The sequence below is a fragment of the Tetrahymena thermophila genome (genome assembly GCF_000189635.1).
Source record: "Tetrahymena thermophila SB210 genomic scaffold scf_8254603, whole genome shotgun sequence".
In the NCBI taxonomy this organism is placed as follows: domain Eukaryota; phylum Ciliophora; class Oligohymenophorea; order Hymenostomatida; family Tetrahymenidae; genus Tetrahymena; species Tetrahymena thermophila.
Genome location: NW_002476373.1, coordinates 66,462 through 90,901, shown reverse-complemented (window position 1 = coordinate 90,901; position 24,440 = coordinate 66,462). Strand labels below are relative to the sequence as shown.

At 19.9% G+C, this 24,440-nt stretch overlaps 4 protein-coding genes across 4 annotated transcripts; 1 reads left to right on the top strand and 3 right to left on the bottom strand. All coding sequences in view use genetic code 6, as the record gives it.

Moving 5' to 3' along the window:
- Positions 1-617: 617 nt before the first annotated feature.
- Positions 618-8,153, bottom strand: TTHERM_01046980 (transmembrane protein, putative; the record flags this gene model as incomplete). The annotated part of the gene is made up of 10 exons (XM_001018012.3): positions 618-784; positions 843-1,479; positions 1,594-2,297; positions 2,349-2,622; positions 2,830-3,984; positions 5,191-6,029; positions 6,804-7,096; positions 7,184-7,242; positions 7,300-7,467; positions 7,521-8,153. 10 exons carry the CDS (start codon positions 8,151-8,153, stop codon positions 618-620), a joined length of 4,929 nt encoding a protein of 1,642 aa, XP_001018012.3.
- Positions 8,154-9,790: 1,637 nt separating this feature from the next.
- On the bottom strand, positions 9,791-10,009 carry TTHERM_001046963 (hypothetical protein; the record flags this gene model as incomplete). The annotated part of the gene is made up of 2 exons (XM_012798111.1): positions 9,791-9,824; positions 9,885-10,009. The coding sequence occupies 2 exons, from the start codon at positions 10,007-10,009 to the stop codon at positions 9,791-9,793; spliced, it is 159 nt and encodes a 52-aa protein (XP_012653565.1).
- A 303-nt stretch (positions 10,010-10,312) lies between these two features.
- TTHERM_001046961 (transmembrane protein, putative) lies at positions 10,313-10,834 on the bottom strand (the record flags this gene model as incomplete). The annotated part of the gene is made up of 1 exon (XM_012798110.1): positions 10,313-10,834. The coding sequence occupies one exon, from the start codon at positions 10,832-10,834 to the stop codon at positions 10,313-10,315; it is 522 nt and encodes a 173-aa protein (XP_012653564.1).
- Positions 10,835-12,878: 2,044 nt separating this feature from the next.
- On the top strand, positions 12,879-24,096 carry TTHERM_01046960 (kinase domain protein; the record flags this gene model as incomplete). Its single annotated transcript, XM_001018010.2, has 37 exons — positions 12,879-14,536; positions 15,865-15,987; positions 16,139-16,231; positions 16,288-16,368; positions 16,482-16,571; positions 16,673-16,762; positions 16,952-17,041; positions 17,124-17,213; positions 17,262-17,351; positions 17,444-17,533; positions 17,675-17,764; positions 17,856-17,945; positions 18,014-18,103; positions 18,232-18,321; positions 18,570-18,659; positions 18,759-18,848; positions 18,987-19,076; positions 19,146-19,235; positions 19,340-19,429; positions 19,683-19,778; positions 20,823-20,909; positions 20,987-21,076; positions 21,182-21,271; positions 21,377-21,469; positions 21,537-21,626; positions 21,682-21,771; positions 21,878-21,967; positions 22,133-22,222; positions 22,306-22,395; positions 22,506-22,595; positions 22,693-22,782; positions 22,926-23,015; positions 23,130-23,219; positions 23,334-23,420; positions 23,539-23,628; positions 23,824-23,949; positions 24,009-24,096. 37 exons carry the CDS (start codon positions 12,879-12,881, stop codon positions 24,094-24,096), a joined length of 4,962 nt encoding a protein of 1,653 aa, XP_001018010.2.
- Positions 24,097-24,440: the final 344 nt, after the last annotated feature.

The window sequence follows — 24,440 nt, the reverse complement described above, 5'->3', positions numbered from 1 at the left end:
TAGCATTGATTCAGAAGTATTTTATATGAGAAACTTCTGTTAGCTACGTTTTTGTACCACACAATGTGCTCCTTCTTATAAATAGAATTTTAATGTTAAAATAATTTATTATATTTTTATACATAAATATTTTATTGACTCATATAAAAACATATAGTTACAAAATAAAATTATTTTAAAAAAAGAGTGAATTCTTAATGCAGCAAGCTGGTAATTAAAAAATAAGCAGGGATGAGTATATCAAATTATGTATATTCAAACACAATGATATATAATTAAGATTTTTTTTTTATGCATTAAACTTAATATTAATTTTGGAATTGTTTTTAGAGCATAATTTGTTAAAATCTTTTTATGGTTGATAATTATTATATTAAATGTTAATAAATAATTCAATTTATGAAAACTAAATTTTTAGTTCCTCTTTCTATCCTAATCAATATTTCTAGATATATTTTTATCAAATTTTTAAAAATTTATATAAAAAAAGAATTTTATAAGGTGGAAAGATTAACTTAATACATAAAAATTATTTATATATAAAAATAGTTTTCTAAATATTTATATAATAGCATTTTTGAGAATAAATTTAAATTCATTTATTTATATCTATTTTTTCAACTATCTAAATTTAGTATTTCTTAATATTTTTTATCTGATTCAATATTAAAAGTTAGTTGTTTTCCTTGATCGCAACTATTAGTTTATAAACTACCTGTTTCCATAATTTATATTTCTTTAATATAATCTTATGTGTTATCTTCATAAGTAAAACGATTAGAATCTTTTATAAATATAAAATATAAAATTTAAAATATAACAATTAAAATAATTAAGTATACTTAAAGGGCTTTCTTTGGTTCCTCTTGTATAGTAATTCCATTTATCTCTCATATTTTTAAAAGAATTTTTCTTCTTAAAGAAGGAAGGACTTTCTTTTTTATCATTTAAAATAAATCTATTTTATAATATATTTTATGTTGATTTAGAAGATATAATTGAAGTTCTTTGTAAATTAAAATGTTATTGTACTGATTCTATGCCATAAAAATTATTATTTTTAAAATATTCAACTAACATTTTAATTTTACTTTTAACAATTTTTAATTTCATTAGAGATTTAATTTTATTTTTATTTTCTATTTGAATATTTTCAAACAAAGATGGATATTTCTATTTAAAATAAATTAAACAATTTTCTATTTTGCTCCTTTTTAATTAATCACTTGAGATAGTTCTTGAGCTTATTCCAACAGCTAATTATAGAATGTATTTCAAATTAAGAAAAATTAGAAATATACATAATAAGGCTTATTAGTATGGATTTGATATATTTTAAATAATTGAACTTAAATTTAATGATAAGGCACATATTATAGCAGATTTCTACAAGATACTATTAAAGTTTTTGCTAATATATGGTTTGAATTTGAATATTACAAATATTTTAAATATGAGAGCAACATTCATCAAGCATATCTTTTTTAAAAAAGAAAAAATTAGCTTAATAAGAACATAAAGTAATTATGTTTTTAAGAAAATTTTACTAAAGAAATAAGAAATCATTATTTAAATATATAATTAAGAACTTACTTTAAGTACTTCATTCTATTGCATCAATATTGAAATTATAATAAGCAACGATTTATATACTAATTTACCAAACTCCCAATAATAAAATTTTTCTTTGTATCCTGCAAATATAAATGAATATTTTATTTCAATAAATATTGACCATTTTTTTAACTTTCCTTATTTTATTTTAATAAAAAGAAACAAAGGAATTATTATCGCCCAAATAAATAATAATGGTAGGCTTAAATAAAATATAAAAGGTTTGTGATATTTAGGATCGAAACATCTTATATTTATATCTAAATCTAGGTAGCTTTTATCTCCTATCTATATGCAATTCAAAGATCTACTTAAGAGTATAATAACCATAGGGAAAAAGTAGAGATAAATAAAGATGCAAGCTGTGTTTAGATAATTAAGTACAATTTTATTTTTTTTGATATATTTTTAGCAAACTCCATATATCAGGTAGAAAAAAAACAATGAAAAAGGTAATATTAGTGACCACAAAAATTAATAAAACCATAAAGGTTAAAGAATAGGGTATTTTGACAATAAACAGTCAATAGATTTACTTGTTACACTTAAAGAATTTCCAGACAGCTAAATTGGAGTTTTAAAATAATTAGGGAGACTGAAAGAAAAACAACTTATCAAAGATAAAATTTATAAATGATCTGTTAGAATTTTGGATACTATTTAAGGTTTATCAGACTGTCTTACTAATAAATATAAAATAATAAATTAATATAGAATATTGATGGATAAATTACGTGTTGATCCTAAAAATAATATATTTGCTTTATTGATAAAGTAACCAGCTAATTTAGCCTAGAGCTTTCTAATTATATTTTTTAAAATTACAAAAATATAGAAAAAGATTGAGATATATATCATTATATTTTCTGTGATAACAAGAGCAAAACTGCCTTCGCATTCATAACATTTCCCAGAACCAAACATTTCTGAATAGTGTTTTCCCCATAATTCTCCATAAGTATCACAAGTATAGCAAAGTGGTCCTCTATATCCTTCTAAACAATAATCCTTTTAAAAAAATTATTTTTTGATTTAATAAAAGAGCTTTTTTTAATTTTTAAGTTTAAGTATTTAATTTATAATCTTTTAAAATTAATACTTGCTGCAATTATTTATTTTGAAATGCAACAATTCAAATTGGTTATTCAAAAAAAAAATTGTAATAAATCTTTTAAATTGTTTAGGAATAAATCTTGTCGAAATTGTCAAATTTACTTTAGAGTTTTTAGACTCAGGTAGACAAGAGCTAGGATTAAAATGACAAAATAATATTTAATCTGTTTATATATTTTCCCTCCAATATCCATTTTTTAAAAGTATTGTTGATTTATAGCATTTAATAGCTGAGTCAGGACATTATGAGCAAACTGTATCATTTATATTCAAAGAGTATTTTCCTTCAGGACAATCTTCACAGATTATTGAATTACTTTATTACTTAGTAATTTATCCTTAAGAACATTTATCAAAATAAATTGTGATATTTTAATAAAGTTATCCTTATTATATATAAATATTGCCTTTTGAATCCATAAGCTAAGGAAAATTATTTGAAACAATTTATAGTGTCATACTATTTTCTGGTTTGAACATAATTTAACCATTTAGCTCAAATCCACTATCTACAAATTATTTTGATTATAGTTCTCCTACTAACTATATCTATTAATTAGTTTTATCCCATTAAAAAGAAACTTATATTGAATCAATTATGGTTTATACATCATAGCTATATTAAATATACTAGCTTTGATTATTAAATGAAATTACTATTGGATTATTCTCTTCATCTAGCATTTATACATTTTTAAAATATATTTTATCACCACTTTTAAATTATTTAACATCAATCATTCCATTTTAGGTTTATATCGTAGCATATTCTTAGGATACTTTAATATCATCAATATTTATTTTTATATTTCTTAGAGTTGAACCAAAATTCTTTCCATATATTTTTGCATAGTTTTAAGATATAATATTGTTCAAATTTTTTCCTTTTTAAAATTCTAAAATAAAATCTGGTATTATTTATTCATAATATATTGCACCACCTATTTAAGCTATATTCAATGAAAGGGTTGAATTTTACAGTATCATATTAGAATTATAAAGGTTTATTGCACCTCCTGTTGAGTAATAAGCTTCATTATTAATAAATTCACTTTAAATAATAATTAAATTTCCTGGTATGATTATATTCTAAATACTGATAGCACCTCCGTTTTATTTTAAACATTTATTTAAATAAAATCTAGTATTATTTATTTAAATAATGCTATTATCTACTGCATAAATAGATCCACCAAACCCTTAACTATTGGTATTATTTTGAAATACACTATTAGTAATTAAAACTAAGTTGCATTACTTTAATAATATTATTGAAGATTAAGCATTATTATATGCATAAATATCTTTTACTTTAATCCCATCAAGCAAAAGATTATCTATATTTTTTAACTCAATCAGTTAATTTTATATTTTAGAATCAAAAAATAAGCAAGACTTTATCTAAGTATCTCCAATATAATCTTGCTGATCAGCAAATAATATTTACATTTAATTATTTATAGAATTAAAATTTTAAATAATGTTTTTATTATATTTAAGAATTATTATTAAAGAAACTTAACTATCTAATGTTCTTTCAGTTTATTATTCAGTCATTTTTGAATTTTATATAGTAAAATTAGTAATAACTAATTGTTATGCAACTATATAAAAGCAATTTAAAGACATTTCTAATTAGCTTATATTTATGTCATAAATTTCTGTGTTGTTTACTTGAGAATTAAATTAAATGTCTATTGAATTAGTTATGTTTATATTTTTTAGTTTATAAATTTTCGATAAGTACTATAAAGTATCTAATTCTAGAGATTAAACTTAAATTAATTTCATCTGCTCTGAATTTGATAAACTAATATTTTCAATTTGTGAAATTTGTGACCCTTGTATATCAAATATCGAAGACAATTTAACTGAATCAATTAGAATATTACTAATGCTTAAAGTATTTGTTAGAATTATTTAAAATGCTTTTATTTCATTTGATTAAAAAATAGTCAAATTAGAAATTACTATTTATTTATTATTTTACATTATAAAAACTTAATAATTATTAGCATTATTAACATAGACTCGTTTAACAATAACATTAGTGTTATTATTTAAAGTAAATATGCAATCTAAAGTTTAATTTCCAAATATATAAATATCTTCAATAACCACTAACTCACTATTCTATATTATTATTTGATTTTAACTCTATTAACTATTTTTTAATATAAGTTTCTGCAAATAAACCTTGCCAAAATTTGATAAAATAAGTGATTCTTATATTTCTACTGTCATATTAAACATTTAAAAGTTTTTCATTTACAAATTTTTATTTAAGTCTACATTGCTAAGTATAATTAAATTCATGTTTTTTAAATAAAAATTTTTTATAAGTGATGAATAGTTAGTATCGTTAGTCCAGTAAACATTAATAAATTAAGAATTAGAATAGCTAACTAAACTCATTTCATAATTTTAATCTAAATTCCCTTCATTAATTTAATTAAAATTTACATTTTACAAATATTATCCATCTTGATATTCTATTTCGATCAGAGTGAGCTTCTAATTAGAATTTGAATTTTATAAATTTGTCAAACTTTATATTAGTGTGATATTTGTGTAAAGATTTTCAAGGGGTCTATTTTATTATTAAATACCTATATAGCATGTTTAATTCTATTATAAAGGTATTGTTAAGCGATGTGTACTTTCATAAGAACATAGTAGCAGATCTAAATAATTCTATAAACTTGAATCTTAAACAATTTACATATTCAGTAGCTTCTAATAACTTTGATTAGTTTCATATATTAATTTATAATCAGTTAAAGCATCCATTTAAATAACAGAAAATTTAAATTTTTAAATTATTATAAAGTAGTTATTATATCTGGTGTTAATCAAATTTTAAGCTTCTTAAATTCCATGGTTAATTTATGGGAATTACTACTAGAAACTTAGACCATTATAAATTATAATGTCATTAGGACATATGGAGTATACAAAATCAGAATCATAAGAAATAATTGCTTATTTTAAACAAGCATTTTAAATATTTGTTATCAAATTTAATGTATATGAAAACACTAATGTATTCCCTTAGTTATTAACCATATATATGAGTTTTCTAAAAGGATCACCTACAATATTAGTTATTTAAGAATAATAAACAAAATAAGAATTTATTGTCTATTTGGTTCCGACATTTATTATTTAAACATTTAAGCTGTTTACTCCTTAAATTACTATGCATATAAGCTTTTAATCTTATTCTTAGCTATCATTGTTATTATATCTTTCTTCATAGTCAAATGGAACATTCCACCAATTTGTAGAGTAATTATCGTAATCTTTAAATTATAGTTTAAAAACAAACTTAATTTGAGAATCACTTGGAAAAAGCAATTAGTAATTTTAGTTTTAAATATAATTATATATTTATATTGTGTTGGTAGAGGGAAGAATAATAAAATCGCTTAAAATAAAAGATTGAGTAGTATCTCCTTCATTAAAAATGAATAAAAAAGTTTCTATAGGATTCGTATTGTTTAAGTTTAAATAGCTTAGCTATAAATTTTATTAGTATAACATAAATATTTGATTTCTCACTTGATCGTAGAAGTAATTATCAGGTAAACTAAATATGTTTATTTGCATACATATTTCTAGTTTAATACCTTCAAAATCAACTTGAACTATAATTAAATTTTTAAATTGAATAAAGAAAAATGTGCTATCTTTCATTAATATTAGCTATTATAAATAAGGATATATGATAAACGAAGAAGTTTCAAAGAATAACGTATCAACTATCTAAGCATTTTAAAATAAATTAAGAGATAAATTAACAATACTATAACTAACTGATAATTATTTTCCTAGAAATAAGTTTTAAATTTTCTAGTATTGAAGTAGATTAGTTTCACTTGCATAAAGAATTTCAGTCAGATCAAAAGAAATTATATGAGTATTCGTCTAAACAATTATTAGTGATAATTAAGTGTTCATATAAGCTTATTAAATAGGTGTATCATTATATTTTTATAAGGAGATTGTTTCAATAAATTCAATGGTAGGATATTTATATGCATAAATAAAATATTATGAAATTAGAAAAACAATACTTTTATTTTCGTCCATTAAGATACCTTATATTTAATATGTTTTGATATTAAAAATAGTAACTTCATGGGTTAAATAATTGTAAAGATAAATGTTAGGAGTATAATCTACTATTATTAAAGTTGTTTGATCTTAGTAATAATAATTAGCATCTTTAGCAAATTAACTTGTAGTTTCGTATATAAATAATTAATTATTTCCTGGAATATTTATTGCGTTAATTTAACAAAGTGAATTAGTGATTCCAATCAAGATATTATGCTTAAAATCATAAAATAGATTTGTGATATTATATCTATAATCAAATAAATATTGAAAATATTATTCATACTTATTTAATTTAAAATAGTTTAAAATTTAGGAATAAAAAACTACAATTAACTAATGTTTCAAATCTATCAAAGGAATGATTTTCTATGTATTCTAATTTTCTCCAACAAACTTTTATTATTTAAAATAAATAAATAAAATTTTTATAATATAATTTTGATAGTTTACGATTTAATCAAATGCATCTATGAGATTTCCAGTTATTAAGTCATATAGTTAAATATATGGATAATATGTTACTATAATGTTTTCTTCACACTTTACAAGAAATAGTAGCTCCTCTTTTTGATTATATTGACTTTTTGTTTTTAAATTTTTCCAATTTTCATTATTTATCTATTTTTAATTATAAAATATAAAATCTTTAATTAAAAAATTAAAAACAATACCTATATTATATGGACAAGTTATTAGATAGATTTAGCAACTATCACTTTTTAAAGAGGACAATAATAGTACTCAGAAACGTTTGATTCTAATTTTGAAATTAGTTATAATTGTGGGTTTGCCTATAAGCTTTAAAGATAAATTTTTTCATTCTAAACCCATATAAAAGAAATTTAATCCCAATTAGTAATAGTTATTTTAAGATTAAATTGTACATCTAAATCTATCTTCTTTACCTCTTAGATAGTTTATAAAACATTATAAAGTATTAATTACTTTTAAGCATTATCATAGAGGGCTATTTTATTGTTTTATAATTACATATCTTAAATTGTTAAATTTTAAGTAAGATTAAATACATTAAATGGTTAGTTTAACAAATTTTAAAACCAAAAAACACCATTTTATGAGTAAAAGCAATCAATTTAAGAATTATCATCAAGAATTACATTCCCTAAATAACTCATACTATCTAGTTAACTTTTAACAATGATCATATTTTCAGTATCAATAATACTTTCTGAATTTTTAACGTATTATGAAAATTTATCTAAAGCATAGACGTTCGCTAAGAAGTTTTTATATAAATCAATATCAGTTTTTGCATGGATTTATTAAAGTTCTTTTAAATCCATATCAAACTTGTAAAAATATATTTGATCATAATAAAATACATACCTATCATTTTTTATTATTGGTAAATAACCTTAAAGAGAGTAATGATAAAATACTCCTAAATTAAGAATTTTAAACTGTGAAAGGTCAAAATTATATACATAAATTAATTAATAGGCAAAAATAAATATTTCTTCTGATTTATGATAATTTGTTGAAGGAAATTATAAAACCTCAATCTCAAAAGATGTCATTTAATAAACTAATTATTTTTAGCTTAAAGAAAAAGGTTGGCAATTATTCTCTGAAAAAAATAAATATATTATGTCATTAAAAGTGATAATAGGAGTACAAAAGTTATCAGCCAGATAAAATTATAGGTAATATTGCTCACCGAAGTTACATATTTCATCTACCTATTTCAATTATAAATCTATTAGATAGATTGTTGATTCAAAGGATTCATTATAGGAAATATAAGCAATCTTATCATCATTTATAATAATAAAATTATCTAATGAAAAGAAATATTATTCTAGGTTTTATATGTATATTTAGCCTGTGTCTAAGCTAAAAATCTGTGGTATATATTAAACAACTAATAAATTTCTTTTTTCAATGTAGTAAAATTTATTATATTAATAGTCTATTTCATAAGAATATTATAGAATTTATTTTTGTGAAGATATGTCAATAATATACTCTGTTATACTTTCATTTTCTATTTTCCTCAGTAAAAAGTAATGATTGCTGATAAGCTAAATCTCATCAAATAATGCAGAATTATCTTACATTTCTAATTAAAAAAATGCAGTATTTGTTTTTGAATTCTTTTATAAACTTTAGAGATTATATTTTATTTTTTATACCCCAATAGCTTATTATGAAAGAAATTAATTAATTTCATAAATATAAAAAGAATTTATATCTATTACCTTTTTAGTGCTAAATATATTTTAATGTTATATTAAGTCTAATGAAAAGAGATCTGTAAGATAAAATTTTTGGCTTTCATAGGGGTTTAATTACTTTATTATTTACGTTTAATCCTTTAAATTATATTATATTCTGATTAGCTTAAAGTTAAAACTCTAAGTCAATATTACTTAAGATAAAAATATCTCTATTATATTATTTTTCTTAAAAATAACATTTTATAATGTTAATTATTGTTGATTTAATTTAAAATCTATGGTTTAAATTAACAAATCAGCCTAATTAGTTTATCCGCTTTGTTATTTCGATATATAATCTGTTAGATTTAAAAATTATATTTTTTCAGTGATTAAGAATAAAAATGTCGAATTTGTCAATTAATTTTCGTAAACTCTAAATGAATTTAAGTTGTTATAAGTAATATTAAATGAAAATTTAACTTCATCTAATGAAGAATCCAAAACAAGAATCTAGATATTTTTATTGTTTGGATCATATTGTATTATTGAATTCGTAAGCTAATTGTATTATATAATAAACTAGTAAAGTGGTACTGAGCTTAATTATTCTTATTTAAATTCAGTATAATTAGTAAATATAAGTTTAGATACTTAATTAACTCTAAGTTGATAATTATTTAGAATGATTATTATTTCTTAATCTTATTAATATAATTAAATAATTTTTTATTAAGGTAATATTAAAGGGTCTGATAAAAATTTCAACTATTTGTTATCTTCTTAAAGAATTGCTATCTATATTTTACAATAAAATTTTATAATAATTTAAAAAATCTATTTTATTTTAATATTTACTAAGTATGTCTAAAAACTGGTGTAAAAATAATAAATTATTTTATTATTTTGTTTTATTAGAAACATTTCTTCAATAATTCCATCTTTAAATTTATATGTCCTGAATTAATTATTAGTCCCATCATACCATGAAATTTTGCTCGTATTTGTATTAAAGAAAACCATTTGGTTTTAAATATCTGTATACAAAACTGTATAACTATTTTGCAAATTATTAATTTCAGATACTATTAAGTTTATAGTTAAATCAATCAATGTTAAAGTAGAGTTGGCAATACAGCCACCGTATTTACCTATGATAAAACTAAATTATTTTCTATCTTCCCCATCTTGAAAGTACTATTCATCTTCAGTTTAGTAAAGAACTCGCTCATATATTATCTCAAAATTTTAATTAGCAACAGCAAAATAGCATTAGCCAGCTCTAATCAGATATTAGTCTTCATAAAAACTGCCTATTTCCTAAACTATATATTTAAATTGCTATGGGCTTTAGTCAAATTAAATGCACTAAATAACTTTTTCACATATTTAAGTGCTCTAATTTTAATAATACGATACTTCACAACTTTTTACGCATTAATCTTATGAGTATGGTTATTAAATAAAATCGTATTCAGAAGGACAAATATTTGGTTTAAGATTGCACCTTTAGTTTAAATCTATAATTAGATTTGAATTACACTTAAGACATGTTTAGTTGGAGTCATATTCGATGCATCCTTAGACTTAGCTTTTGGCACAAGATTCATTTGAGACTTAAATTTCACCTTACTAGCAACTTTAAATACATGTAGAAGTATTAGATAAGCTTTTTAAGTAACTTTGAGGGCATGATGTACATTAATTAGAATTAACATTAAAACAGTCTAAGCAATTGCTAGAACAAGGTAAGCATGACTAACTAACTATATTGAAGATTTGTCCTCTTAAGCACTGAGCATTAACATATAGTAAATTTATGAAAATTGAAGCCAATAAATAACTCAAACACATAGAAATTTAAACCTATTTATTTGAAAATAATACCTTCATTCAGTTATTTATTTAATTAAATTTGACAAGTAAATGATTGATCTCTTGAATTTAAATTTACTTAATTATTTTTTTCTTCTTTCTTTTGTTTTTGAGCAAAAACAATCTTTATGATTTTAGTGTTTGTTTATTATTTAAAATTTTTTATCTATTAAATTTTGTTTTTAAATTATATATCGCTTAATTTTTAATTAATAATTACTACATCTTTAGATTAATTCCTCTAAGAAAAATATAATAAACCTATATTTACTAAGGTTATTAGAGTTAGGGGGAGAAAAACCAACAACAATTTATTTATTTGGTTATGATTTAAAATATATATATATCAATAATATTTCATTTATAATTCAAATCAAACAAATTTTATTTCTTTTTGAAACCACTAATCATTCAATTACTATATTTTTTTTAATTATTTTCAAACAAAATTATAAAATTTAAAATGTAATATCTAATAATCTATTAAAATGGGTAATTATAAAAAATCACAACAACATTTATTGTACTACTAATTATCTAACAAACTAATTTTAAATTAATTTTTTTTAACTACTAGTTTTCTTTTCTTCATTCCTATTATCAAGATAATATAAATATTTAAAGGATGTATTAAGATTTATTTAGAAAGAATGATTAATTTAAAATGAATTACTCTTAAATATTTTACAGACGAACAGAAGTATAGCAAAATCAAAAGGACTGAATTTTTATATTTTTATCTTTTAAATTACGTAAGTTTAATGAACCATATTTTGTTGGAATATTGGTTATGTTTCCCCCCTTTAGATTAATATATATTAGAGGTTAAGAAAATTTCTTCAACTTTTTTATCAGGGTAATACATATAAATAAAGTTAGATATATAGCTATATAAAGAAAAAAATAGATAAATAGATAGATATTTAGACTAATAAATATAAAAATTGATTAAAAGATATAGTAAACCTAATTTGAAAAATTAAGTATTTTTCTTTAATTATATCAATTAGTTAATTGTTATTGCAAAAAATAGTCTTACTTTTAAACAGTTGATTACAGTCAACCAAAAACTCAAATTTTATATTTAATAAGTAAAATGTATAATTAAGTTCAAAGGGAAGTCAATAAGAGCATGATAAATTATCAAAAATATCATAGATATACTAAAAATAGAACTTCAAAGGAGAGGATCATTTTTTAGAGAGGATGTAATAATGATTCTAATAATCTAACAAATTTAAGCAATTTTGCTTCTAACCTTAATAAACAAACTGTTAATATTGACATATGTACTAATTAAAAGAGTAAAAGCAACAATAAATCAAGTATAGAAGAAGAATAACTGCTAAAATAGCTTAAGAAGATAAATATGCTTAGCATTGTAAAAGAATTAATTTATGGAGGTTAATAAAATGAAAAATATAACGAAAGTTAAAGAGTGAAATAAAAAAATAAATAATTTGTTATGGAGATACAACCTTTTTCTTAAAGTAAGAATGATAATTTAGTTATTTTATAATTATCTTTAGTCTTTTTAAAATATTTAAAATTACTTCTACTTTATGTTTATCCTTTTCATCTTTTACTCAATTTAATGCAAATATCTTTATGTGTTTTTATTTTTCTATTTTTTGATCAAAGAAATCTCTAAAAAATCTAAAATGATTATAAAAAAATATTTTTTTGCTTTTCAATGAACTTGTCTAAGTTTTTTTTAATTTTTAATATGATTAATTTATAATTTCAAATGAATATCAGCAAACTAATTATAAGTATTTTATTAAATAAAGGAACATATTTATTTTATTGATTTTAAATGCAAAAATAAAAGTTATTTTGAATATTAATTATTATTTCAATAAATCATTAAATGCATTTCTTCTATTTAACTTAGGGTTAGCAGATTCTCTATTTTATTACATATGCAGAGGCTAGATTATTTTTAGTTAACTTTGGATTACTTAAATAAGCTAAAGAATGGCCTTTTTCTCAAATAAGCTGCCTTATTAAATTATTTAATATATTAGATAATCCAAAAATAAATAAGAAAGTGATCGCTCTAACTAAAAAACCATTCGAATGAGTTTTTAAGGAATTAATGCTTAAAAAATTATGTCCTAATGCTAATAAAATAAGCTAAAAAATGCTAGGATCCTTCAGAAAAAAAATTATTTAGAAAAATAAAGGTAAAAGCTAAAAGAATTTTTGAATGCAAAATAAACTAAATTGCTTGGAGGAAGTGATAAATAAGAATATTATGAAGAAATACAAAGCGATGAAGAATAAGACAATTAAAGAGATTTAACTTTATAAAAAAGGAATTTAAAAAAAAATTTTTTAGATAAATCTATTCAAAAAAATTAACTCAATTCTGTAATATTGTGCAATTAGAGCATGAACTCATATTAAGAATAAACTTCAAAAAGTAATAATTAAGTCTCATCTGATTAGAAATATTAAGAAAGTTCTAGTTTTGAGGAATTGGTACATAAATATAATGAGTAACCAGAGATAAATATTTAGCTAATTAAATTAGCCAACTAGCTATGCTAAAAGTTTTAAATTGAACAATAAAAAATTGATTAAATTTCAACTTAGATAAATTAGCCTAAGGAATAGGAGGATAAATAACAAGAATTTAAATTTCAAAAAACTAAAAAAGATAATAATGTTAAAAATTCATAAGGTATTTGTGCAGAGAATTAAATACAGAGTGAGAGTGAGTTCTAAGAGAATATTGAGCTAGATAAATTAATAACAAAAACAGCTAGAAAAAGAAATTTAAAAAATGAAGATTTAATTTTTTTGTAATCAGTACTTAAGTTAGGTAAATATATTAATAGTGGTGGTGAAGCAGATATTTTTGTCAATATAGAGGAATAGATAGCTTTCAGAATTATCAAATTAGACAAGTTTGATTACCAAAATTATTTTTTGAAGGAGTAACTAAAAGAATTGTATAATATTAAATAATTCTAAGAAGAATAGCATGTTTTAGATTTAACTTTTTCCCATATTATCGAAGATAAGACAAACAACTAAAAATACATAGTTCATATTATGTAGATATGTCCAACGAGTTTAAATAAAGAGTTAACATCTGTAAGCGAGTACAGTTTGAGTTAAGCTTTAAATGTTATTTTTACTTCTCTTCACTTTTTAATAGCACTTAGATAGAAGTATATTTACCACTCAGATATTAAGCCCGGAAATATACTAAAAATTGGAGATTAGTACAAAGTTTCTGATTTTGGTTCATCATAAGTTATTCATTTTAGTTAACCTTTTGCCCAACCTCTAGCGTGCACACCTTATTATACTCCACGTCGCTTCTAAAATCTGCCTTTTTATCACGATATTTATTCGGTAGCTAAGACTATAGAAATTGTCTTAAATAAAATAAATGGTCATTAAGTTGTGAAAGAGATGTTATTGTAACAAGTGGATAAACTTTTAAAAGATGATGAAAATTCAATTAAAATTGATTGCTTTTAATTGCCATAAGAATTTATTGATTGTTTAATTGATTAGTGTGATAAAGAAGTAGACGAATTTTTATAAACATACTTAGAATAAATAGAAAAACACATTGAAATCAAGAAAGAAAATAAAGTATTTGAATATGAATCCTAGTTGTAATATTGTTAAATAGCTATTAAAATATTGAATAAAAGAAATTTAAATATTGAGAAAAGTAAATAAAACTAAATAAAAGCTATTGCTTTATAGACTAAAAGTTACATCTTGTTAAAAAAATAAAAATATTAAGAGTCAATTTCTTGCATAGAAGATATTTTAAGAGAATGTCATGAATAAATTTATATGGAAAGATTAATAAAATTAATCATGATAATAACTAAAATTTATTCTAAATGCAATAAAATAGAATTTTCATAAGAATTTGCAAATAAATTAATGCAATTTATCAAAAATACTAAGACGACATGTGAAGAATTATTTGAATTGAAGCTCAAAATATTTGAAATTCAGTTATAAATTACAAATAATATTGAACAAATTTTTAAAGATTTTTATGATTAATTAGTGCATCTAGATTCAGAATTTAGACTAAAAATAATTTATAAAACAATTATTAAATACATCCAATATTTGCATGATAAAAATCTGTATGACAAAAATCTTTATGACTTGATTAAATTTATTCAGGAAAATGAAGATGATAACTCTTATTATCAATAAAAGTTAATTAAAAAGATAGGTTTGTACCTTTATAAGTTTTTGTTCTCTCAAAAAGGAAAACAGCTTGATATTAGATTTTATTTTGAGTATGAAAACGAGATTTTAATTTTGCCTTAAATCATCATGAAATATTTACATAACAAATAAGATTAATTAATTGAAATTTGCTTTGATGAAGTTATTTGGCAATTTTATTTAATATTATTAGAATTTTAAAAAAATGGATTGTATAATTTAGATCAATATAAGAGTTAAATTTATGATTTGATTGAAAGATATGAAAAAGTTATACCTGTAACAAAAATCTTAAAATATGAAAAACATTTGCCATATTAAGAAATTGTAAATTACAATAAGCTATAAAATAAGTACTACTAAAAATACAGTCAAAAAGGCTTTTCTGATGAATATGAATTTTTCAATGAAATCAAATATGAAAATAAAGAAATTTAAATTTTCGAACAATTATAAAAAATAACTCAAGACATTTTTTAAATGAAATTAGTAAGCAGCAAAAAGAAAGTCGCTTTTAAAAATAAATATTTAGATTTTGAATCTCAACTCTTAATTAAATACTTTGATTCTTAAAAGTTCAGCTTAAAATTTATTGGCTCCTAACAATTTTTTTAATAAAATCTAAATTACTTTCCATTTCAAATTCACTGCGATGAAATCATGAAATAAAGCTATTTTAGGTAGAAATTTATTCTTAATATATGAATTAACATTTTTTTGAATAAATAATTTATTAATAATTTGAAAGCTAAATTGACAAGGACATTTATAGTAGTATCAGCAGTTTAAATATTGAACTATAAGACTAAGAATAAACTTAATTTTATGTGAAAAAGTAATAAAATGAAACATCTTTGATAATTAAGATAAAGTAAAAATTATTTCCTTTCAATCATTTTTTTGTAAAAAAAATAAAAATAAGAATTTATTGATGAAAAATTTTTTTTTATTGATGTTTTAAAAATTTTAAAGAAATTAATTGATTTTTAATGAATTAATTTTTAATTAATAATTTATTTTAGAAAGGACATTGAATAAAATCTTATAAACATGCCATCACTAACATTTTTAATGTCAAATCTAACAAATTTTAATTCATTAACAATAAATTTAAGGTAAAATTATTTTTTAATTTCAATTTTATCAAGAATTTTATGATAATTAAACTTAGCGATAGCTTTGATCATTCGAAATATGCTGAAACTTTAGTAAATGCAATATAAAATATTAAATACTTAACTCTGGATTTAAGGTAATACCTAAATATTTTTTAATTTTATTTAATAATATTTTTACATAATTTTATTTCTTATTTTTGATAAAAATTGTTTTTAATTGTTTGTATTTTTTCTTTTTTATTTATAGTCAAAATAAAATATGTGATTATGGAACACAGAGTATTGCAAATATTTTGAATAAGTGTCAAAATATATCTAAATTAAATCTTAACTTAGAGTAAATTTCTTTAAATTTTTGTTATCATTTATGAAAACAATCACTTTTTATTTAAATTAAATTGATTTCACATCATAAAATTTATAAAAATAATTTAATAGGCAAAACTAAATAGGCGATGCAGGAGCTCAGAATATAGTCAAATCTTTAGCTAAATGTGAAAATCTTGTAGAATTAGATCTTAATTTAGAGTATTTTTTAAATTTAATTGTTTCTTTCGTAAATACTATATCATCTCTCTAATCATAACTAATAAATTTATTTCTTAGAGATTTTATTTAATTAAACTATCTATCTGTGAATTAAAAAGGATTTTTTTTTAGCATGGTTTTTAGAAAAATTAAAGTATTTAATTAAAATTTTAAATATAAAAATTTAAGTTGGAATAATATTGGTGAAGAAGGAATTTATAACATTGACAAAGCTTTGCAAATAAATAAGAACATTATTAGATTAAATATATGCTTAGAGTAATTTTGTCTTTCTTCTTTATAAACCAAATTTTATCAATTGGGTATATTAAATTATTAAAATTTTACATTTTTTAATTAGGATGAATAATATAAGTGATTAAGGAGTTTTTTACATTTCTTTAGCTATAGAAAAATGTTAGAGTATTACCCATTTAAACCTAAATTTAATGTAATTTGTTTTAGAAATTATAAATTTATTCAATTACATTTTTTTTAGAGGCAACAATATTGGTGATTAAGGAGTTCAGAGCATAGCAAAAGCGATATAATAATCCTAAAAAATTACTGAATTAACTCTTAAATTGGAGTAATTTTTTTTAATTTAAAGTTATTAATAACATTTTTTAAATTTAATTATTAATTTTATAAGATTAAACATTATATTTCAATTATTCTTAGTTTAAATAAAATAAATGATAAAGGAGCTTAGAGTATTGCAATTGCTTTAAAATAATGCTAAAATATTACCAAATTAAATCTTGATTTATAGTAATTATAATAATATTTATATTTCATTTATTTTACCAAAAATAAACATAATATAAATAAATGAATATATTTTTTTAACAAATTAATTTAATAACTAACTATTTAAGACACTTTAATTGTATTACTAAAACTTAATATTAGTTGGAATCAAATCGGTCACAAAGGAGCTTAGAGTATTTTAAAAGCATTAGAAAAATGTTAAAATTTAAGATAATTGCATCTTGATTTAAGGTATTTTATTTACAAAATATTTTTTTATTTTTTAAGAAATTTTCTTTTACTTATTTAATTTATTTAATGATAATTATTTTTTAATTATAAGCTCGAATAACATTGGAGATGAAACTGCTTAAGTTTTTACTAAAACTTTTAAAAAGTGTCAAAACATTACTCAATTAAGCATTTATTTAATGTAAACTTCTAATAATTTATTATGTCATTTTTAATTTAGTCTTTCTCTAATTCAAAATTATTTGATAGGAACAATGGTATCAGCAATTAAGGAGCTTAAAGTATCTCAGACGCTTTGAAATATATCTAAAATGTTACTCAATTAAATCTTAGCTTAGCGTATTTTTTAAATTTTATTTTCATGAAAGATCTTTAAAAAACCAAAAAAAATTGATTAATAAATCATTTAATTGTTAATTAAATTTTTCATATTATTTTATCAAAATAAATAATAAATATTTTATTAGATACAATAAAATTGACCATATAGGAGCTTAAAAAATAGCAAAAGTATTTGAAAATTGCTAAAAAATATCTCAATTATGTCTTGATCTTAGGTAAATCTATCTTACTTATTACAATTTTCTTTGAATAATAAATAATATTAATTTTACACTATCAATCATCTTTATTAAAGGTAATCAATCCCCTAAACCTACCTACTTTTCTCCAAAATTTTTAATCTTATTCTTACCAATTTCAATTTGTAAATATTCCTTAAATTAACTTAAAAATTTAATTTTAACACATAAAAAATAGTTTTTGTTAAAGAGAAATTAGGATATTAAATGTTTTATTTTTTTAGGATTAACAAAATCGGTAATTAAGGAATAAAGGAAATTGCTAATTCTTTAAACAAAAGTCAAAATATAACTAGATTAGATCTTATCATAGGGTAATTCATTTTTATAAAGATAACTTAATTAAATTTACTTTCAGATTTAATTTTATTTATTTATCAATTTAAGCATTTCAATCAATACTTATTTTTTAGGTCTAATTATATTACCCATGAAGGAGCTTCAATAATTGCAGAAACTCTAGAAAAATGTTAAAATATTACCTAATTAAATCTTGATTTAGAGTAATTTTTTTTCTTTGTAAAGGTTAAAATTTAAATAATAAACTATTTATAAATAAATTATTAACAACCAACCAACCTACATTTTTTATTTGTTGATTTTGAATGCAACATTTTGGGTTTTAAAATATAATGTATTAGTTATAGTGATATTGGATGTGATGGAGTTTAAGCCATAGTAAATGCTTTGACAAGATGTTAAAATATTAGGGAATTAAATCTTAATTTAGAGTAATTTATTAGATTCTTTATTTTAAATTAAGAAATAATTTATTGACTAATTAATTATTATTTTTTTAGTTGGAATAAAATAGATGATAAAGGAGTTTAGGATATATCTAATGCTTTTTAAAAGTGCCTCAATATTAAAAAATTAAGTTTTGACTCAAGGTAAATAAAATATTTCTTATTTCAACAAATTTGAATAAATAATTCGCTCTTAATTTTATTTTTTCTATTTAAATAAAATATTAACTAATATTTTTTTATTCAAGCCCAAATAAAATTGCTGAAGAAGAACCTTAAAGTATTCCACCTTCCTTATTAGAAATTTAGGAAAATATTGAGTTAAAATTTGATCAAGAGTATTTTGTTTAAATTCTTTATTAAATAATTTAATTAATTTTGCTTAGAAATATTTTATTTGATAAAGTTAAATAAATAATTTTTGATGTTTTTTATTTAGTATCTATGGCTTATTAAATTTATTTATTTAATTTTTTCTGTATGAAAATACTATTTAAAGCTATAAATAAAAATCAAAAGCATATATAATATTTATTAACTTTCAAACTTATTAACATTTTAAATATTTCATAAATAAAATTTTCAAATTAGATAAGCTGAAATTGTTAACATGAGTGCAGAAAGTGGTAATTTTCTAACAGACTTAAATGAGTACCAACATACAAATGAATCTACAATCAACATAAAGTACATTTATCATTTTTATTTTATTTAGTCTTTCTGATCTCTATTTTTATTTTGCCAATGTAAACTAAATAAACTATTTTTTAAGACAAATACATAGATTATTTGTTTTTGATAATTACATAAAATTTATTATCTTTTAATCATAATTTCTCTTAATTTCAATCCTTTGAAAAAAAATAATTGAGCTCTTCTTAAATTTTATAATTTTTTGACCTATATCAATCTTATTATTTTTGGACAAGATTTTTTATGATAAGTTATGGTGAAAGTAATGATAAATAAAGTGCTAATTTTATTAAAAATAATACTTATTTAGTTTTTTTCAACTCTAACAAGTTGTATGCTACTTTTTAACATTTTTGTTTTTTTAAAATAAAAAATGCTAGTTGGAATAACCTGTACTGCTTAATAGCTTAAAATATTGTAAATTATATAAATAAAGGGCAAATAGTTTAACTCAATCTTCTCTTAGAGTAATTTAATTTATTATTGTAAATGAAAATTAAAAATATTTTTTATTCTAATCATTTATTTAATTAATTTTTTATTTCTTCATTTGCTCTTTAAATTTTAAAAATAAAATTAATTCTATTAGAAATTTACTAGATAAAGATAAGACCTAAAATGACTGCGAAACCATCAATAAGCATTTTTTAAATAAAACTTTGAGTTTGATAAAATAATCCCAACTTACCCTTTGCTTAGAGTAATTCTATTGGATTATAGTTGATTTATTTTATTAAATGAAATAACATAATTTATTACTTAAAGCTTTTTTTGTTTTACTTATTTAAATTTTTTGCTAAATAATTTTAATAAATAAAACTTAAATAGTTTAAGTATTATAGGTAAACATGCTATTTAATACTTAAAAGACATTTTATTAAACTAAAAAAATAAAATCGAATTGAGCATTCTTCAGTAAAATTCTTTTTATTTAAAAATTAATTTATTCAATTTTATAAAATTTATTAATTAATTTTACAAACAAATATTTTTGAAAAATGAGGAGTAATTATAAAAATAAAATTAAATATCATTTAGTCAAAATTAAATCGATTAAGAATCTGCGACTATTAAAGATACTTTAGAAAAATGTCAAGATCTTACTCAACTAAATCTTTATTTCCAGTAAACTCTTAAATTCTTTCATTTTATAAAAAAATAAATTTAGATAAAACAATTAATATGATTTTTCATAAATAAAGTAAAAAGGAAATGAATTAAGAAGGAGCTTTAATTATTGCAAAAACATTGTAAAAATGCTAGAACGTTAGTTAATTAACTCTTGATTTAAGGTATTTTCTTTTTTTATTTGGATTATTAAAATCTTCAAAAAAATATAAAAACATTTTAATTAATTACAACCTTTTTTACTTTATTTAAATTTTTTTTTTTTAAAGTTATAATGAAATCGGTAAAGAAGGAGCTTAGTAAATTTCAAATGCTTTATAAATGTGTCAAATGATAACTTAATTAAATTTAAACTTAAGGTTTTGCTTTAAATTAAAACTTACTTAAATTGAAAATTACATTTTTCTTTTTTAAATTTATTGAATTTCCTTTTCAGAATATTGTAAAAATTTTAATTTTATTAGTGAAAATAATATCAACCATGAAGGAGCTTCTAGTATTTAGAAGGCTTTGGAAAATATATGCTAAAATATTACTAAATTAAATATTGATATTAGGTAACTATTGATTACAAATAATTTTTATTTTTAAGTAAATTAAATATTGTTTATATTATTTTCTTAGTTTGAATAAAATTTAAGATGAAGGAGCTTAGAGCATAACAAATATTTTGAATAATTGCTTAAATATCACTTATCTAAATTTAAATTTATTGTAATTTTCTTTAAATTTTTTTGGAATCTTTATTAAAAAAAATAATTAAAATTAGATCAAATGAAATTTCTGATAAAGGAGTTTAGAGTATTGCAAATTCTCTCCCAAAATGTCAAAATATTACACTACTAAATTTAGATTTAAGGTATTCATTCATCCATTTTTAATTATAGATTAAATAAATTTAAACATTTATTTGCATCTTATTTTTTATCGCTCATTTAATTGGATATATTTATTCTTAAACATAGCTCAAATAAAATTGGAGATAAAGGGATATAGAGTGTTTCTACTGCTATTTAGTAGCTTCACAAAATTATTCAATTAGACCTTAACTTTTCGTAATAAAATAAAAAAATCATTTAGGACTAAATAAATTTCTTAGTATTAAACAAATTATTGAAATAGAATTAATTCAAACAAACAAACAAATATTTGTTTTGAAATTTTATTTAAAGCTTTGCTTGATAAGATATTTTAAATTATTTTTAATTTAATACTTTTAGTTTGAATGAAATACACCAAGGAGGTGCAAAGAGTATTGCATTAGCTTTGAAAAAGTTTCAAAATATTACTCATTTATAACTTGATTTAAGGTTATTTTTTTACAAATTATAAAAAATAAATTTTTTTCTTAAAGGTTTGTTCTGGTTATAAATATTTCAAATATAATTTTTAGTTTAAATGATATTTATGATGAAGGAGCTAAAAGCATTATAAATTCTTTGGATAAAAATTCAAATATATAATAATTAAAACTAAATTTAAGGTAAATTTTTACAAATTCATTTTACTAATATAAAAAGTGTTAAGATTTTCTATTTATTATTGATTTGTAAGTTTAATTTCAAAATTTGAATTAAAATCATAATATTATAGTGATAGTAAAATTGGTGATGAATCAGTAGAGAGCTTAGCAATTACTTTAAAAAAGTTGCCAAAAATAACAATTTTAAATCTTGATTTAAGGTTTTTTTACTTTATTATTTTTATATAAAAACCTAATTTTAAATCATCATCAACATAATTATTTATTGAGTTAATTTTTATAAATATAATTGATTAGTGCTAATATTATAAGCAATCAAGGAGCGTATAGCATTTCAAATGCCTTGGAGAATTGTTAAAATATTACATAATTAGATCTTAGATTTTAGTAAATTTGTTTGAATATTGTTTTTTTTATTATTTTAGGATATTAAAATTAATTTAAAAAATAAAATTTATTTATGATTTTCATAATTTTTTAATTTATTTGAAATGTTAATTTTTTAAATTACTTTTATTTATTTCATTAAGTTAAAATAAAATTGGAGATGACGGAATTTAAAATATTTCCGAATGCTTGATAAAGTCTCAAAATATAACTCACTTGTGCTTAAATTTATAGTAATTAAATCCTATAATTAGCTATTTGATTTTCTTCAAAATTAAAATATTTTTTGAAATTAAATTATTCAATTATAATTTTTTTGATTTAACAATCTTTAAAAATTTGATTAGGGAAAATTAAATCAGTGATTGTGGGGCTTAGAGTATTGCAAATGCTTTGGAAAAATGTCAAAATATCACTCAGTTAAATCTTGATTTAGGGTAATTTTCTAATATTTATTTTTTGATTGTTAGTAAAATTAAAATATTTAGTTTTGATATCTTAGATTTTTTATTAAGCTTAAAGTACTTAATGACATAAAATTTATTTTTTAGGAATAGCATTACAGATGAAGGAGCCAAAATAATTTCTAATGCATTAGAAAAATGTTAAAATGTGACTTTATTAAATCTTAATTTGAAGTAAATTTTTAATTTATAAAATAAAAAAATTTAAATATTTTTATTGTGTAACATTTTTTATTTGAAATTTAAATTTTTTGATTAAAAATTAATTAATATTTATGATTTTCTATTAAAGTGAAAACTAATTTGGGGACGATGGAGCTTAGAGTATTGCAAATGCTTTGTAAAAGTGTCAAAAAATTACTTAATTAAACCTTAACTTGCAGTAATTTTCTTAAAAATTTTATTGATTAATCTTTATTTAACAAAAATTTAATAAATAAGACATATGCTATTTATTTATTTAATTAAATAAATTTCTCATCAAAAATATATATTAATTTTAAATTATTGTGGGCATTTATTTATTTCCTATCTACTCTCAAATTTATCTTTAATTTATTTAATTTTTTAAATTTAGGGCAAATAAAATCAGTTAAGAAGTTGTTAATAATATTGAATTAATGTTGAAAGAATGCCAAAATATTACTGAATTGAAACTTAACATTGAATTTCAATTTAAAGAAAATTAAAGTTAATAAGCAAGGTATTTTAATTTCCTCAAATTTTTATATCTATATTAAATATTTTCAAATAAAACTACAGTTTAAATCAAAGTTTTGATGACGAAGATTTTAGCATTGAAGGTTCTTTTGAAGAGTGCGAGGATTTTACTGAATTTAATAATGATTGATTAAATATATTTTTTTTGTCTATTATTTGTGTTTAATAGAAACAATTAAATTGTTTAAAAATGTTTATTTATATTTTTCTTCTTTATTTAAATTGAATTTCAAGATTGCTTACTAACATACATCATATATATTTGCTTCAGTATAGAAAAGAATAGGAGTGTTCATTCATATATTGTGTTTCATGTGAGCGCAACATATATTCTGTATATTAAAAATTTTTAATAAGAATTAATTGAAAATGGATAATACTATTATTATTTTTGGTTGATTAGAGTAAATACTAATATTCTAAGTCATTTACTGCTTACGAATATAAAATATATAAATAGATAAATTGAACAAC